The 19,606-nt window shown below is 34.0% G+C and overlaps 1 protein-coding gene across 5 annotated transcripts; it reads right to left on the bottom strand.

The window, feature by feature from the left end:
- Nucleotides 1–1,812: 1,812 nt before the first annotated feature.
- LOC132700218 (uncharacterized) lies at nucleotides 1,813–19,175 on the bottom strand. 5 transcript variants are annotated; one of them, XM_060667424.1, is made up of 13 exons: nucleotides 19,104–19,175; nucleotides 17,240–17,605; nucleotides 14,757–14,884; nucleotides 14,304–14,503; nucleotides 14,072–14,253; nucleotides 10,540–10,775; nucleotides 10,311–10,484; nucleotides 9,296–9,605; nucleotides 7,306–7,434; nucleotides 7,093–7,202; nucleotides 6,503–7,036; nucleotides 4,441–4,833; nucleotides 1,813–2,280 (listed from the first exon to the last, which is right to left on the bottom strand). In XM_060667424.1, exons 2-13 carry the CDS (start codon nucleotides 17,403–17,405, stop codon nucleotides 1,903–1,905), a joined length of 2,940 nt encoding a protein of 979 aa, XP_060523407.1. In that variant the 5' UTR covers nucleotides 17,406–17,605; nucleotides 19,104–19,175; the 3' UTR covers nucleotides 1,813–1,902. The 5 variants fall into 5 exon arrangements, with proteins under 5 accessions (XP_060523407.1, XP_060523408.1, XP_060523409.1 ...); XM_060667425.1 differs by having other exon boundaries at nucleotides 4,441–4,592; nucleotides 4,644–4,833; nucleotides 17,240–19,158; XM_060667426.1 differs by having other exon boundaries at nucleotides 4,441–4,592; nucleotides 4,647–4,833; nucleotides 17,240–19,158.
- Nucleotides 19,176–19,606: the final 431 nt, after the last annotated feature.

Raw genomic sequence — 19,606 nt, 5'->3', positions numbered from 1 at the left:
TGTACAGGTTGTCCCAAATTCGATTGTGACTATTGTGACGTCGGAAATACAAGAGGTACAAAGTTGATTAAACACAAGCAAACTTGCGTATTTTGTTGCTTACTGTAGAACCGAGAAAATTTTGATTAGTTTCGAAGATATTTAAAGTTTTTCCTGACTTTCATTAAAAAAACAAACAATTGAAAACAAATGACACATTGTAACTTTTTCTTTCCTACAAATTAACATTATTAGGTTTTAAGTATGACGTTTCAGTTTTGTATGTCCATCATCAACTTCATTTTTTTAAATGCAATCTGCAATTTTGTATTTAATATTTTGAATAAGGTTACTTTATGATTTACTAAACAATAACTCCCCAAAATTGACAGTAAAGTCAAATTTCCAGAAAAAATAAGGTGGCCATGAAACAAAAGCATTATTATGTCAAGCCGTTTTATGCATATTAGAATTTTAATTACATTCTACTTTGGTGGCTAATACAGAATACAAAAAAGAGGCTTTTAAAATAAATATTTAAAAATTGATCTCGTAAAGTGGGGAATAAATAATAAAATAAAATAAATTGAGAGATATATCATTTATGTCATTCGGGGTCTCAGGATATAAACGATTTTTAAATATCCCCATAAGAAGTAATCTAATGAATTTACATCTGGAGTTCTAGTAGGCTATCGCAGCCCGATTTCCTGTCCACCATGACGATTGCACAATATTTCATGGTACATCATCATCATACTAATCAAAAATATTATTCATTGTCAATTGTTGACATCTTTCGGACGTTAAGCTACCTTCAACCCCTCCTAAACATTAAAAGAAGCTTCCTATTCCTATTTTCTCACTTCTTTCTACTTTCTTTATATTGCCGCGGATTCTCAATTGGTCAGTAATGTTCATTATGCCTATTAAATAAACAATGACGTCGGTCCAAATCATTTTTGTTAAAAAGTTATCATCTGGTTCATGCTGATTTCGTAAAAAAATGTGGATGCTGTTGCATTCGCTGGAGAATTTGATCTAGCTACCGTTCGTTAGCAATTCTGCAATTGAAGTAAAGTCCATAATTACATGGAGCAGTAAAACGTAATTGACATTTTAATAATTACCAACTATATCAAGACTAATTGCTATAAATTCTTTTGGTTAGTTTTGGTTATTTTTATTTGTAATTTTTTTTTCAATTTAAGTCTTTGCTAATAAATTTGACTGTATTGCTAATTTTAGGGAGGTATTTTTTGGTTAATCAATAAGTGTAATACATATAAATTAAATTTTAAATAAAAAATGCAAGTCTGTATTTAAAAAAATGAGGTTGGTGATAAGCACACACATATTTAAAACTGAATAAAAGTTGCAAGGAGATAGCGTCATTAGTTCTCAATTTGTTTTAGTTAATACCAGAAAAAAAATAAAAGAGATTGCTGGTCGTTGTTTTTTTCGGATACCTCCAGAAATAATGGGAATTTTCTCGATTTTGAAACGATTTTAAATTAAACGTTATTATACCCTATAGATATATGTTTAACTAAGTATCCGTAATTTTGAATGTGGTATTTTAAAATATATATATTGTCGTCAATACACCATTTTATATCAGCATTTTTAAGGTACCAAGAAACATCAATCGTGACTAAAGTAACGGAAACTCCCCTGATTTGAGACTATGTTGAATAAACCTGATGCGTTAAAGTAACACTTTGCGAGTGTTTGATTGCCGGTAGTAAGACGGTACTTTAGAGTGGGGGTACAAATTTAAGTTTATATTAAGGAAAACACCAGAGTAAAAAAAAAAAGATTTTTATTTCCAAGCTTAAACCGATAGTTCAACAACTGTACACAATGGCAAGTGGTTAGTTAGTATTCAAGACATTCTTCGTGTATTGAATTTGCAATAATCGTTTAATATTTGAAGGATTCTGATTTATTTAGCAAGGCTTTCACCTTGAAACTATCCTCCAGCAAGAACACACTAGAATCTTCCCTTAATCTGGCAGCCCGGCATGTCCCGAGCAAACTTCCAGCTTTTACTTTAGTCATTTCAAAAGCTTGACCATCTTCAGAGTCCGCGCGTATTCCGGCGCTCTCCTCTTTGGGGGTGTACCGTTGAACCGCTTCGCCTTGAGGTCTCACTCTGCCGCCGCTGGAGAGATGCGGGAGTGTTTGAGACCATTTTTTGTTCAAAGATTTCTTCAGCTTCGATTGATGGAACATCTGTATCATCTCTTGAAGTTCCGATCGGTCCTCTTGGGGCAGGTTCGACGCTGCCTCTTGAAATACCTGAACATAAACATACGGATATTTGGGAAAACAACCTGCAAATATATATATCACACACATTAATGAAGTCTGTATATCTTTCGGCTCTAAAGACAACAAAATTTAGAAATACAATTATTACAAATATTATACAGACAAAGAGCGCATGTTGAATTGGGTTTTCACCAAAACAATTATTCGATCCTCTTTATTGAGGAAATATTTCTAATTTCCAATGAAGAGACACTTTAATTTATATTAAAATTATTCAAGTCAATTATTTCTGGATTTACCATTTACTTATATTGTATTTTAATAATAGGTAAAGTCTGTTCATAGATATAAGAAAGTGACTAACTGATACGAATTAAGGAAAGACCCGAGCAAGCTATAAGAATGAAATATGGCCGAACAGGTACGTACTTTGCTTAGAATTTAATTATTTGGGGTTTTGTTAGGAAACATACTAAACAATATTTATTTAGTTATGTATGTATTAATGTTAAAATCTAAAATAAAATTGCAAATTATTTTTATTACCTACTTAAATTACTTAAAATTATATATCAGTATCACTGTCGCTATCATCGCCTCTTCGAATTATTATTTGTTATATATTATTTGCAATATGGATATACGATTGTTCTGCTTTTTCTATATGTTTAACAGAATTTGCCCAACTTTTTGGAGGGATGTTAAAAACTTCGGTTTCTATATAAGTTTGAGGACATTGGAGTTAATACGGGGAAAAACATTGTTCAGATTTCAGTTGGTGAAAAATATGTTCAATGGGATTAAATATACAGTGGTGAGGTGGAAGCCTTAAAACTGTATGCCCTAGATTTTTTGCATAATTATCACAGACGTATTCCTTTTGTAAGTTCAAGCTTTGTAGAACCTCATTTAATTGCTTTTTGGTATAATCTTCGTGAAAATAAATGTCGTTATTATACATGTAGTTTTGGATTGTTGCTTTTGTGTCACATAAGGAAGGGGTTTTAGTCAACTGTCTACTATGATAACTTGCATTGTACATTACAATTACGCTATTATGAGGAATGTTTGGAACTAGTTTGTTTTTAAACCAACTTCCAAATAAATCAGCGGTGGTGTCTTCATGATAATCCAGAGAAGAATCTTTAATATTTTTCGCAGACACAGAAAGTCCATTTGGAATCCAACCATCTTTAGAGCCCCCATGCAAAATAGTTATTCTTTTACCTCTTTTTGATGGCGCGTTTGTTTTACACTTATCAGTTGAGTCAACCCAACCCTTTTCCGGGGCATCATAAGTGTCGAACCAGGTTTCATCCAAGTAAATAATTGGCCTTTGTTGTTCTCTGTAAATCCTAATTTTTTCTAGATATTCCAGTCGCCATTTCCGAATTCTAAAAGATTCCATTAAAACGTGCCTTTTGATATATCTTTTTTAAATCTAAAACCCATGTGTCGAATATACTTCCATAAGGTAGTTCTTCCACATCTAATACCGGTTTGATTTTTTTCAAGCCTACTAATTAAGATATCTAATGTAGGCACGCTCTGTTCCTCGTAGAACTGGTAAATTTTATATATTGATCACTTTCATCTACACTCGAGAAAATGTCAGCATCGCTTCTTTTTTTCCTCGCTGAAACGGGATTATTCACAATTTTCCATACAGTTGATGTTGGAATTTTCGTCAATGTGGCCGTTTCTTCTAAAGATGCTTGCTTGTTGGCACCGCGTTCAATGAGAGTCAAATAAACATTGTTTATAACTTCCTTAATCTCAATGGGATAGTGTTTTCTACATTTGGGTGGGAGCATCTCTGAGATACACTAGACTCGCACATATTGTGCATAATTCGCTCACGATTCAACACACGCTTAATTACACACGAAATAAGAATGATTACTAATAAACTTAAACTAAGTAGCATACCAAACCAAACAATATTAAACACAGGTAGGTATAAAATTATTTTCTATTACGGACCACAATTTTACCTGAATTTAAATTCCGAAACTTTAGGTAATAATCTTGTTGCATTGTATGTTAATGACCACCCTTGGATAATCCCGTTCAAAAGCAATTGGTCACTTTCTTATATCTATGAACAGACCATAATACGCTTGAATGCTGACAGAACAAAAGGTCATATTTAAATGAAATTTTAATTGATTTCCTTTTACGACTCACGTTCAATTTGTGCATAGACGCCATACTTCTGAGTATATCGCCGCTGCCTCTATGTTGTCCCCTACGATGTTTTTTGCTAAAGATGAGAGACATCGGACTTGCTGACTTTAATATTTCGTGTTGGGGCACTTCAGAATTTCGGTATTTATTGGCTATAACATTCAAAATATGCACAAACAGCGAAAAATGATCTTGCAACTTACAACCGTTCAATAGCGAATTGAAATAGGTTCTAGCTGGCAACGTACTCCTTCTAATAACATGCCTCGTTTTGTTCCCTTTATCCGTGATTTCCTCACCTTCGGTCTTGGTGTATGACGGTAAAGATAGAATGTGCCTGTAAACCTTTCCTCGATCGGCAACAAACACCAACCTCAGGGTGTTTTTTTCTACCTAGAAGAAAGTGTACAGGTCGCAAATCAGAGTCCTCAATTCGTCAATTACAAATAAATAAATAAATACGGTTTTATTTTTCACTCAACAAAGGGCATCTGAGCTGTTAACTTAAGCTTCATGTAAGCAAATATATTCAATTAACTCACAATAAGCCAGATTTTACCACAAATATAATAAATAAATAGGTATGAGCTAACAATAACAATACATTAACAATACCAGTAAACGTGGGAAAAGAGTAATACTGTTGAAATAGACAAAAACAAAAATTTAAACAATAGGACAATGATTATAGCAATAAAATTGACAAGCTAATCTACATTTAACAAAAGTACAAAAATATAACTCATACAATTTCTGGTATCTTATAAAGAATGTTAAAACGAGTGCAACGATTATGGACAGTACTCCGGGTTGTAATTTTTTCCATCAAATATTCCAGCTCTTTAGTTTTGAGCAGCGTAATTCTTTCAGCTTTTCACTAACATGGTTTTGAGTTTTGCACTTTTTGTAATTTTAGTTAAGGTTTAGTGGCCAACTCCACAAAACCAATGCTTCAGACAATGTTTTTTTTTTCTGTTAAGAATATGTTTGTTTTTGTATAAGTTCATTAAGTTACAATAACCTGTTTGTATAATTTTACAAACATGAACCTTGAACATTAATTTATTATCAAAAATAACAGCCAAGTTTTTGTATTCGGAAGCAACCGGTATCTTAACATTATTGATTGAAATGTCAAGCCGCTTACTAGCCCAATCTTTAAAAGGTCCGAATTAAATAATGACCGACTTATTTGGATTTAACATTAGCCCGTTTTAACTTCTATTTAACTTCTTTTTAACAGCAGCGTCAGATCTTGGGAAACTTGCATATAATTGGGTTACTCAATCTATTCAATCACATCTGAAGTAAAGATAACAAAGAATAAAGGTTCGAGAAGAGAACCTTGAGGTACACCTCGACCCAACACTAATGCCCCCGACCTTCTATTATCATATAACGTGTGAGTCAACTAGGAACTAAATATTGGGTCCGTAACATACCATTACGATTGGACAGGATTTGATGCAAACAAAAATCGCACCCACAAAATGGCAAAACCGGTAAAATGTTAAAAAAACTGATAAAGATATTGAAAATCTTCTATCTTCTTCTACTTGAAATTTCAAACGATATTCAACGTCACGTTAACCAACAGTTAAAATCATATCATTTTAAAAATCCTCTCACAATTCCAGTGATAGTGAATAATGCGCAGATTGGAATTCTTTATTTGGTCTGAAGATACGGAACTCTGAAAATCGTTAAATTCTATTTTTTGTGTGACTGTTTTGAGTAAGTATCCATCAATTTATACAAACCATGTAGCTCCAACTAATCTTATTTAATGATTGACTGACTCACCCCAGTATCAATTAATTAGAACGACCATCAAACATAGTGTTTTCTATATTAAAAACTCATAATACATACGCAATATGCGCCATCTTCATCTATCAGAATGGTAGGTCGCTTAATCAATAGAAATATTAGAGGAAATATTGCATAATGTTCATATTTAGCAATATATATATGATCAACAGAATGTTTAACTAGAACGAACAAACATTATCCAAACTTAAACTTCAGAGTCAACGCTAGTTTTGGTTCGCTTGATGCTTACCATACTTAACATATTTTTAGCCCATGTCCACTCTTTATTCACGGAATCTATCAACCCTTGAGCCGGTGTTATCTTAGCGTGGTTCACCAGTTCGGAAAACAAACCCATAGCTTCGATCTCGTCGTTCCTGAGCCTTTCTTTTATTTGCTCGAGGTGACATGATAACGAATGCGAAGTAGTAAATATGTTGTTCAAATACGGCCTCATTATCGGACCGAGACATTTTTTATTGTGATCCATCGCCCTGTAGAGCAATTTCAAAATTATTTTCACCATACTGAGATCGTCCTCGGGCTGAAACGCTTGAAGCTCCTTATCCTTTCTAATCTGATTCACCAACTTCGATGTGTATTGGGTGAAATTTAGCTTAATTTTAAGTTTGTTTTTGCTCAGGGTGGGATTAGACTGTTTGAGGAAATACTGTTCTTTGGCTTGATCCATTAAGTTAACTAGAATGTAAATGATATCTTCTATGTAATTCTCTTTCGCAAACTCCACGGAAACCGCAGACTCTGCGCTCAGATCCTGGTCAGCCTATTTAGAAAATACATAATTAATCCCGAGCCTGTTCAAATTAAATTCAAGTTTACCTGCAGAATACTTTGTTTAACCTTCACCATACTATGCAATAAAAGGGCTATATATTCCAGCTGTCTATTTGTATACTGAGTATGTGCTATATGTTGTTTACTTTTCGATCCTGTAAAATAAAATTTTCTCAGGTTCGATCGAAACCGCAAATTAAAACAACAAATAAAATCATAGAATGAATAATTAAACTTAATTAAATTTAAATTGTATACCTGCAAAACAGAATCTACGCCCCCTCGTGCCTGAAGGTGGTAATAACCCGTCGATTAGCTCCTTCCACTTATATAGCAGTACCATTTCGGTTTCCTGAGATAACAGCAGGTTATTGAATTCCCTGTTACCTGCAATATAGATTAGCTAGATGCCACTTCGGCAGGAAAATGTCCGCTCTTCGTTTACTATGAATTTACTGCTTTGACTTTTTATGTATTTTACAGTACCTTAACGGCAGACCTTCGCAGGACCGACTGTGATAAAATCTATCCCGGCAGATGTTGATATTGATAGAAACTTGAAATTTTTATTTGAAACTTAAATGAACCGCTTTAAATTCGAATAAGTAAAAGCGTTTATTTTAACATCAGGTGATATGTATCGTTCTTAAGACTTTAATCTAAATATGTTCGTATATATTACGGAGCCACTTCAATGTGGTGCCTTCCAGTAAGGACGTATTTAAGTACCTCATTCTCGAGCTTTGATCCTGTGAGGCTGTTTTCACTGGATAGTTCAAAGGGTAAGGGTAAGTACCTGTACTCTATTTATCTTAAAGGTAGGTTTGAAAATATTCATTTTTGTCTTGTGTCCTGTCGATTAACAACATTCTTCTTGCATTTTTGAGTCTTCTATATAGTTCTTCGATTTGTCACAGTCTTTTTTTAGGACTATAAATTATATTCGCGGTTCGATAGCACAACAAAATCGATATAAAATCTTGAGATTGCCCCCATATCATTGTAAATTTAACCCGATTGAGATGATTTGGTCTGAGTTGAAAGAAGAAATAACAATTTACCAAAATTTAATGATATTACCATAAACGTAATTCGGCAAGAGGTAACTAAAATATCAGTACAAGGCTGGACTAACTATGAAAAATGAGTAATAAAAGAAGAAAATATTTATCGTGAACGCCAGTAGCGATGGTGACTGATACTTTATTATCATAATATTTAGTATTTTGAATATTAATAATGATACTATGTAGAAATGCAATGAAATAGAACATACCAAATTGTTACTTTGTACTAACTTTTTTTATATACATCTTTCAAGAATTGCTGGGTAAAAAAGATTAAAAACATACTAATATCCCGCTTGTTAGTGTAGGTAGATGAATTTCTAGGACGGATGGTTACGGGTAGGAGTCTGCTCGGCAGGGTAATTTATAAGATGCTGCGGTTTTGGAGTAATGAACAGTAGGCAAAGTTAATTTAAAACATCTGATCTTTAATGATTCAAAAAATGCAAGGGGCATTTGCCTTATACCTATAATTACTAATGAAAATTAAGATCACACCCATTATAATTCTATTCCATCTACCTAATCATCTGGAGATTTTAATAACAAAAACAATTGTAAAAACATTAGGCTATGATAAAACCTTCATTCGTGAAATTTTGCTAGCTCTAGATAGCACACTAAAATTCCATCAATTTTTGTTGACGGTTTACTGGCACCACATCTAATTCAATGAATTTAGCATACGTAAAAATACAATATTTCTGGTCATGGTATAACACTCAATGGATCCTGTCAAGTTCAGTCAGTCGCAAAGACTATTTCAGCGTCAAAAATTGATGATGATGTCATTTCGTTCAGTGGGGAAATAATCTAGTATTCATGCTATCTCTAAAATGAAATTGCTTAGAAACTTTTTTTTTCAATTTTTCTGTAAAAATTAAATGCAATAAGGATATCAGCCACAAAAATTTTGCATTGCATCATTGATTTCATCTTCACTGCTGTTGAAGATTTTTAGTGAGTTAGCCAAAGCAAATTTCATGGAAATAAATATTATTTTGAATATACGTTGTGAATGTTACCCCTATACTAATGGTGATAAGGAACAAATCAGAAATTGTAGTTCGATCTTTGCTTTTTTGTGATAAGGTTTAATTTTATTTCCAACTCGCTGCAAGGCATACAAGACTTTGCGCGATAATGAAATATGAATTCGGAGTATGTATTTAAGGTTTTACCTTTATTCGACATTAGAGATTCGTCAAAGAGCCGTATCATGTATCCTTTGACGTTATTAGCTTCTAGAACGAAGTCGTCGTCGCACCAGTGACCCGGGTTGACCAATAAATTCGCCGATTTGAAAAAATAGTTTGGTTGGAACTCCGATTGTAGTCTGCCGATAATCTTGTCCAGCATTTTGAGGACTAACGTCGAAAGATACGGCGGCGACCATGCGATCAAATCTTGGAAAGTTGATTTGGAATTTTCCTCCAGTTCTTCCAACAAGATCGTGAAAAGCATATATCTGTTGAGTATTTTGTACGATATCTGGATAACATAAAAAGCAACGTCTGAAATAACACATAATTTTATTTTATGCAGTTTGAGAATTATGGATACCTAGTGCGCTAAAAAATTCAATGCAACTTAAAAATTAAATGAATTTAGTGTAACTATAAAATTTCCACCGCATTAATTAGGATGTTACGCCATTGAAACCCACTGATAAAACGATAAAATCTCTGTGAGAACGAACCGTAACCGAAAAATGACCTACAAAGGTACCAAAAAAAAACACTAAAATTTTAATTGGACTTTTGATGATACGATGATACACCCGTCAAATCCTGTTTGTTATTATTTGGCTGTACTTAGTATATATAACAGAGATGCTATTGTCCTTTATAAATGTTTATGGTAGACAGCATTTACGAGTTGTTCTATTATAAATAAATAAATAATACAAATAAATAATATTTATTTTGAATTTATTTCCTGGAAGTTAGGTTTAAAATTTGTCTTTCAACCAAGAAGACCGTTTAAGAAGTTCGCGCAAAATGCAAATTAGGTTATCTATTAGCTATTTGGATAATACAGAGTTTTACCCAAGTTTCTTAAATCAACCAAAACTGAGAATTTTCAAGTTTCCGGCATATTTTTATCTTGATTATTTTTTAACGTAGCGAATGGCTGAACGCAACTTTGCTCCCGTTTGAGGCATGAAACCATAACCAAGTATACGCTATTACTAACGGGTTTTCTCAGACCTCTGGATCGGTCAATATCTTCAAGAATTTCGTAGAGTATGTCGAGAATGGTTCTGACGACGCTGTTTACGCCATAATGATTCAGGAGGGTGTATTCCGCTGCTGGTACCCTCATCTGCCAAGCCGACGAGTGCACGCCGTACCCCACAAGATATAAACCCTAAACAATCCAAATAAAATATTTTATTTTTATTATTAACAAGTTTTTCCCTCACTGTTTGGGCGGATTTGTAATAGAGCAAACAGTCTGGATGGCCCAATGGTATCCTGGAAGGGAAATCGCTGGTGGACGGCCAAGCGTCCACTCCCACGGCCACCAATATTCGAACCGTTAACGCTATATCCGATAAGGCTGGCGACAAAAACTCCACCCTCATTTTGATACCGTTGGGTTCATCCACGATCGCCAAACGAAAGTCGCGCGTGTCTGGAAATCTCGGCACGTTGCCACCTCAAACACAATTAACGAAAATTTCATCTCTCACACCTCCTAACTTTGATAATTTAAATTAATGACATCATGGTGTTATACTGCTCATTCGATAAAAAATGTATGCAAAATGTGGAAGAAACGTAAGCGATCTACAATTATAAGAGGGTTATGTACAAGACGATAGTAGTACTTGCCCAAAATTGCACCTCAAATTAATGCAGCTCCTCAAAAGATGCTATATAGACAAGAAGCATATACCACTCATTGGAACCAAGTGGCACAAATAAAGTTCCTACACCATACAGATTTGTTATTGTCATCCCTCTTATAGGACTGATCTGGCATGATATGATCTTGATCGCTGATAAGGTAGGAGAGCAGAGCAAATCAAAATTTATGATGATCTCCAAAAACCTACATATGTTCAACGTTAACATTGGACGTGATTCACATAGAAAGAGCAGATAAATTCACCTACACATTCTCAAGACCGCAAAGAGTGCGTAACATAAGTTATTTCAAATGGGTTATATTGAGGAAGAAAGACGCCAAATATTAAAATTATATTATTCAAACGGGCACAATGTTGCAAGGGTTAAAAGAGAATATCGACAAATGTATCCGGGTATAAGAGTTCTTTCATTAAATACAATTAAAAATGTAACTAAACAATTTGAGCACCATAATAGTTTCACACGGAAGACCAGGACAATAGAAAAAAATTTTGACGAAGACCTCAATATCTTACTTCAAATTAAATTATACTATTACGATCACATCATGACTTTGAGTACTACTTTCTTAATTTTTATATTTTTAGAAAATCCTGAATATTCTATACCTGATGCTAAAAAATTATCCCGGAAAGTCCTATAGTAACATTCAACGATCGCTAAAATATCATAAGTTTTACCCGGATAAGTTCCTTCCAATGCAAAATTTAACCGATGAACATAAAACGCAAATTTTGCACTGCAATATATAGATCTCAAGAAGATGGAAATTTTCTAAACAAAATAATATTTACGGATGAAGCTTCGTTCACAATAGCAGGTGTATTTAATAAGAAGAATAAACATTTTTGGTCCACACAAAATGCAGGCAGTGAAAATCCAATGGCAGACATCAGTTAATAAATGGTGTGGTATGTGGAACAATATGGTGGTCGGACCAATTATACACAAAGGATCCTTGAATGGCCAACGATATTTAAATTTCCCTGCAAGAGAAATAGAAGAGTTGTTAGAAAATGTGCCAGTTAGAAATTATTTAAATTAAATTTGGCATCAAGATGGCGCACCTCCACATAATGTCCAACCGGTTACCCATTATCTAAATAATAAATATAGACATTGGATAGGTAGCCAAAGAACTATCAAATAGCCTGTCAACAACCCCGACCTGAATCCTTGTGAATTTTGTTTGTGGGGATACTTAAATAAAATTTATCATAATAGGTGTAAAAGTGTACAAGTGATAAGAGAAAAATTTATCGTTTTACAAGATCTAAACGAGAAATCCCTGATTTTATCATCTCGTGTATTAATAGGAAATTGAAAGGAAATATTGCCCGATGTATAGAAAATAATGGAAGTTTTGTGGAAAATGTTTAGCATTAATTATTAATATATTTATTTATTCTTAGAATAATATAATTTTATTATTTGGCGTTTTACTTCCTCAGTATAACCCATTTGAAATATCTTATTTAACTTACGCCGCAGATCTTTAGTCTTGATTAGATGTCAAAAGTAGAAAATTTTAAAAACCATTGCAAACATAGGTAATATATAATATGGTTGCTAACAAGGGAGGCTTGACCATTTTTAGACAATATCTCAAAAATGGCTGAATGAAATGTCAATAAACTATATGTTTTTAAAATCAGGAAGCAAAGATCTATTTGTAATATAATAATACATAGTGCATTCCATTATTAAAAAATGATGATGCTGTCGTTTTGACAGCTTGCGGTCGTCGTTTGTTTTTTCAGGCATCTGCATAAGATATTAGAGCAAAAATCTGCAAGCTTTTGTATTTACACATTTTTGTCTATCTTTGAAAATTAACCGTGTAGGTAAGTGTCAAAATATAATGAATAACCCTGTACATAGAGAAGAAGATAACTTAACATCTAAAAGGCGATGTCAAAATCGCTAGTCAAAATCTCAAATCTGAATTTTTTATCTATTAGCATCGGTGTAGAAACTTAAAGTAGGGACGGGAACGCTCCAATCTTTCCCCCACTCTGACCCGATGGGCGGTGCTTGCAGCGAGAATCCACGCCCACCCGCGTTCAGCTGGGGCCAACAGCCCCGACCTGAATCGATACTTAAAAAATAAAATTTATTATTACAGGGCCAAAAAGTTTACAAGTGATAAGAGAAATACTTAATGCCGTTTTACAAGATCTAAACAGAGAAAACCCTGATTTTGTCATATCGTGTATTAAAAGGAAATTGAAAGGAAATATTGCATAGAAAATAATGGAGCTTATGTGGAAAATGTTTAGCATTAATTATTGATATTCTTATTGTTTCTACCCATTTGAAATATCTTAAGTTATTTAACTTGCGCTGCAGATCTTTAGTATTGATTAATTGTCAAAAATAGAACATTGTTAAAACAATTGCAAACATAGAAAATATGGTTGCTATCAAGACCATTTTTAAACAATATGGCTATTGTAAAGAAATCGAATGATAATTATTTTTAAACTGAAATATCTCAAAAACTGCTAAATAAAATGTCAATAAACAGGAAAAATGATCTACGATTTAGGCTAATAATATATAGAGCATCCTATAAAAAAAAGATGTTGTTGTCATTTTGACAGTTTGCGATAATCATTTGTTTTTTTCTGGCATTTGCATAAGATAATAGAGCAAAAATCTTCAAACCTTTGTATTTACACTCTTTTTTCTGTTTCAAAATTAACCCCGTGTGTCAAAATATAATGAATAACCCTGTACGGGAACAAGAAGAAGAAAGTGCACTTGTATACGAATTAGTCAGTTGTATGTACATATTTACTAAGTTTACTCACTTTTGTCATGTGGTTTGTGTAAGGCTTTTATGTTCATAAAGTTATCACTGACGGTTCTCCAAAATTTAACAATTACAACAATAAGTTATAACCATCTTATTAAAGCACCTTAAATGCTCTCTTAACTTTCCAAAAACCACTAAATTTAAATAATACGAGGAAACTTAGAAAAATTCAATGCATTGCATTTGCACTTGCTTATAGCGAAAAGGCAACTGGCGAATGTAATAAGAATTTTGCAAGTCAAAACCAGAAAACACTCACTTACCAGGGCCATTATAAACATGTTGCTTAGACGGTACGTCTAGAATATATCGCAGAGTACACGAGTCTACCACTTTGCCAGGTATTCCACAGTAGGTAGACTCGTCTACTTGCAACAACGAATTTGGGGTTTCTTGGGTGGCTGCCATGGCCAAAAGTTCTACCAGCCTTGCTTGGACTTTATCTCTAAAATGGTGCAATATCAAAACAGTATGCAGGAGCAAAAAAATTCCAACCTCCTCAAATATCCGCCAGAGTTTGTGTACTCCTTCCAGGATTTTAACGTAGAGGACTGGAGACGGATCCTGCTATATCCTACGGGACAGTCGCGATCCGTCTCTATCACTCCATACTTGGGAGTTGGGTCACTCTCGTACAACGTGGGTGTCGAAAGACCGTCAAGTCTTAACGTGTATGACAGGTTATGAGAAAGGTCCTGTAATTAACAAAATTTGATTTCTGTTTACACCCTTTCGAAGATTGGACATCAATGTTTATATATTATTACAGAGTTTTTCGTCATATAGGTAAAAGATCTCAAGTACATAATTTCAAAATAAAAACAAATCCACAGAAGTATTTATTTAATACATTACATTCTTTTTCAATTCTTGTCATTCTTGCCATTCTTGCCAACCATTTAAAGCATTTTTAAACATCTCACCCATCGTCGATTGATTCATACTCACTTCGTTTTGCATGCTACCGTTGCAGATCAAATATTTAGAGCTAAATCTGACATCGATCATGCCTGCTCCACACGCAAGGCGTTGTACCAACCTCTCAGTGACTGATTTCGCCAGTCGGAGAGATTTTTCTGGAAATTAAAAGAAAAGAGTCTCCTTTTGAAACATGTCAGTCGTTTGCGACAATTTACAGAAACAATCAATCATAATTTGGTTCGGTATAATGATAAACAATGTAATCCAAAACACTTTTATTAGTCGTTAATATGATAATAGCTTAGCGGCTTAACAAAAAAGGAAGTGTTTGGAGTCATTGTTCTGACAAACACGTCACTCAATGTTGGGAAAGATGAGAAATGCGATATTTTGTATATATTTAAGAATTATTTAAATATTTACATAATGTTTTGTTATTTGTAACAGTTATCTTCAATGAGAGGAACTGCCTTATCAAAGATATTTTAGACTATCGTAGAGAGGTATCTGTAATTTTCACAATGAAATTACGATATTTTTTTATTTCAAATGTAAGCTTTTTATTATTTTTTGTGACTTTTAAACATCAAGTTGATTTATTTTTGACCAACTTTAACTAAATTTACCAAAATTTTGGGGAAGCTTAATTTTTTTTTAATAATTATTAGAAGAAAAGAACAAAAAAAAGGGGTTAATTTTTGAGGTGGCCAGGGGAGCCGCCTTACTCCACCCTGCGATACCGGATTTAAAAGAAAATGTCAAAATACTTTACACATAGTTTTAATATTAAATGCTGTTCGAGTCATATAATGACTAATTAATTGATATCTAAACATAACCAGTTTCAGTTGGCCCAAAATCAGAGTTTAACAATTATAATCAATAAAAGGAATGTGGACGTGGAAAGGGTGACGCAACATTTAAAAAAAAACTAACAAATTCAAATTGTTTCACTGTAAATAAATTGAGGAATAATTTTATTAACATTGCCATTAGAATTGCTCTGGTATATGCATGAGTTCAAAATCAGTAGAGACGACAACGATAGAGTACGATTATTTGTATCTATGCAAATCTATCCCAGAGATCTACACGAAGTGTGGTCATGAGAACCTAGTGAACCATATTGATAGTGAATTGACCATTCGAGCCACTGGCTCTGTGAAGGTGATCTTGGGACTGTTCACTGTCCAAGACCAAGATTATTAAAAGCATTTTTTAATTCAATTAGTAAACTTGCCCTTTCGCAACAATCGATTTTAGATCGGTTAAAAGCAAGTTATTAATTTTTGGTGATTTATTATGGAAGTGTGGAACAGATTTTACAATTAAAGAATTGTAGGAAAAATGCGCTCGTTTATTAAACACTCGCTCCGCTCGTGTCAAATAAACTCGTGAGTCAAATGCCGTTTACCACACTTGTTGCATATTATTATATATTGTAAGTGCTACAAGTTGTTCCAAGATGGCCGAGAAGATGTCGGTGACAAACCTCGCTCTGGACACCCCAACACTTCAATAACTGATGAAAGCGTTGAAGAAATGAAACAAATGGTTCTTAAAAATCGTCGAATCACTATCACAGAAGTGGCTGATGATGTCAACATCTCTATTAGCTCGTGCTCGTGGTTTTGCATACTGTTTTATTTGATTAGAGTTCTTACCACAAGGTCGTACGGTCAATAAAGAGTATTACCTTGAAGTCCGGAACTGTGGGAAAACTATTTATAAATTTTGTATCACCATTACGCTCCTGCTCACTCATCATTTCCAATTTTTTGTCCAAAAACCAAACCACAACCATGCCCAGTCACCATATTCACCGGAAACTCAAAAAAAAAACCATGTAAGGAAGGAGGTTTGGAACTATTGAGGAGATAAATAAAATATCGCTGGAAAAACTCAAAGCTATACCAGAAGGTGCAATTGTGGGGATTGAATTGAGGGGGGCAACATTAATTTTGGTAAATAAATAAAATACTTTTTGATAAAACTTAAAAGTCGCCTTACTTTTTGAACACACCTCGTATATGCCATAGACTACACGACGAGCCATACCCATAATTCAACATAAAAGTATAAAAGTAAGCAGGGTCAAATCGAGACAGAAGATTCAAAATGTCTGCCGCAACCAATTCGACAAACAAGTCTTAAATCAGGTACACGTGAGGGTGAATATTCTTCATGAAACGTTTCACTAAGACCACGAATTATATCTGGTCTAGCGTCACAGAGATGGAATTATTTGGAGTAATGACATTGCACTTTTTTTTAAATAAGAAGACAACGTATTTTTTACTCCATATTTAGGCGGCCTCGATCACATATACTTTAAATGATAAGAAGAGTTTAACGTCGTCATTGCTTATCATTGATAAATCAACAGAACAAATGAACAGAACCTGGATGACACAGCCCGCGCCTGCAGTTATGTTGATAGGAGCAAAATTCCATTTTAGAGAGTTTGATTCGCCTATAAATTCTTGTCCCTCAATATTTGCATAACTTACCGAAAGATTTGTCAGTGTCCCGTTCGAGCTTCTTGTTGAAAATATAATTCAAATTCTGCAACTGATCCGGGCAAAATCTCAGCTTCGCGTTGCCAAGCACAACTTCGTCCAGCTTCTTCCACTTCACGTTCTTGTTGGATCGGTCGCGTTTGTTGTTGACGAGCATTTTTTTTAAACAATATGTCGGCAGGCTTCACGAACCGTTCGCCTGTTATTTAATTACTCGCGTTATTGAATTCGAGTTAGTCGCAGTTATAGTAAATAATGCGATGGCCACTTTATGAGCGGACCGGCCTGCGTTCGTGTCTAATTTTTTTAAATTGATTTTTGGATTTTTTTGGTCTTGACGACGACGCCACAGCACCCCTATAAAAAAAAATCGAATATTTTCTTTTAAACCTCGCGATTTTCATTTATTTTGTTCAAATGGATAAAATTCACACGCAGTTGAAAAGAATGAAATTTCTGGGGTTTAACTCCTCAAATATTCACAAAAAAAAACATAATGGTTAAAACAGCGAATGGATATTCCAATTTTTTGGAAAAATTTATGTCTCCATGAAAATAATTCCAAAGCACCTTTTCAAGTAAAATTTAATGCTTTAAGTATAATGTTTTTAAAACAAATAATTTTTTATATTGGATATCCTATATATTTTTGATTTTTTTAATACCTGGCTTTTACTTTGACTTTAGATTTCGCAAACATAATTGAGGAAACTATTAGTAGGTAGTGGTAGTCAAATTGATGATTGTGATTTTAGGCTTTAATACTTTGCGTAAAGGGTATTAACTTGTAATCGAACTAAAATAATGCCCAAAATGTAGGTAATATGTACCGTTGTGAGGAACATTATAAATTACAAAATGTATATTTTTGTAACATTGATGAAGTTTAAATTATCAAAATAGCAAGTTGATCTTTCAATTTTTTGTAAATCATCATTTAAAATACATTTGGTATGTTAGGGTTGTTTTTGAACTATGGTGGGTTTTGTCTAATATTGTTTTGTCAATTGTTTCCAGAATCACTCATCACTCGCTTGAAAATATTAAATTATGAGAAAATTTTTGACTTGACTGTGCGATAACCGACACTTATACTTTGGCACCAAGAAGTTCACAGTTTCAGCCAGTTTGCAGGTTTACTTTTTTTTGTGAGACAGCAGCGTTAGGCTTGTTTTATGTGTTTTGTCTGCTGCCAAGAGAATGGAATAAAAAATTTGTATAAAATTTTGTGTAAAAAATGGAATACAGTGCTACAAAACACTTGACAGCAGCATATGGTGAATCTACTTTTGCGCAAAAAAAATGTTTATAAGTGGTACAAGTTGTTCCAAAATGGCCGAGAAGAACCTCGCTCTGGATTCCACGGCACTTCAATAATTGATGAACGCGTTGAAGAAGTGTTGAAAAATGGTCGAATCACTATTAGAGAAGTGGCTAAAGACGTCAGCATCAACTTAGTTCAAAAAAGCGAATCATGTTTTAGAGCTTCATGTAGGTATACGAAATTTGGAACGAAAAAAGAAATATTGACTTTTTGATGGAGAGAGTCACGATAGATCATTTGTGTCGCGGCGCGGATAGAGCAATCGCTAACTCCCTCATATCTTAAATCACTGATGCAATAAATGCAAATATTTCAGTTAAATACAATATCACATTATTCTAAACACCTGAAAGTACAGATTCTAGATCTCACTTCACAGAAATTAATTTAAACAATGAGGGGGCCAGCTTAACAAATTATTCGTTCGTTTCGTAATTTTGAATTTTGACCACCAATTTAAATTTAATGTCCATCGACGCGGGAGACAAGCGTTTTTTTTTTTTAATTCTGTTCACACGCGAACTACCGAACCTATTGAACTGATGATCGCGTTTCAGGGAACGATTCCGTGTTCGATGGCAATTGAGGCAACACACACTCACATAAAAGTGTTGCCGCAATATTATTATCCGCTCCCCACTCGCCACTTCCGATTTGTTGTTACGCCGATTCGATTTCGAACCGGAAGAACCCTTTGTGATTTGAATAAACCGACTAATTACGCCGACGGAGGCTCCTACCTGTTTATTTTTTACTGTTTATTAACAATAGACAAACGCAGGCGGGCAAGTCATTTAAACAACGGATAACAATTGTAAACATAGGTATGCGTTATGGTTATATTTAACCTGCGAAATAACGAACCATTTTATATCCCAAAGTCAATCCGAGATACAAGGCAGACTTTAGGGAGTCGATGAATGCTGCGCGCATTCAAATAGGTCTGCGAAAGCTCTTGACGTAAAGAGAAAACTCATTTAGCTTCAGAGAAAAACAATTCTTTGACTGCAAATATGCGATTTCGTTAGCCCTTG

Source organism: Cylas formicarius, unplaced genomic scaffold (genome assembly GCF_029955315.1).
Source record: "Cylas formicarius isolate icCylForm1 unplaced genomic scaffold, icCylForm1.1 PGA_scaffold_3__17_contigs__length_32017465, whole genome shotgun sequence".
NCBI lineage: Eukaryota > Metazoa > Arthropoda > Insecta > Coleoptera > Brentidae > Cylas > Cylas formicarius.
Note: the sequence above shows the minus strand (reverse complement) of the source record. Positions and strands in the feature narration are given on the sequence as shown.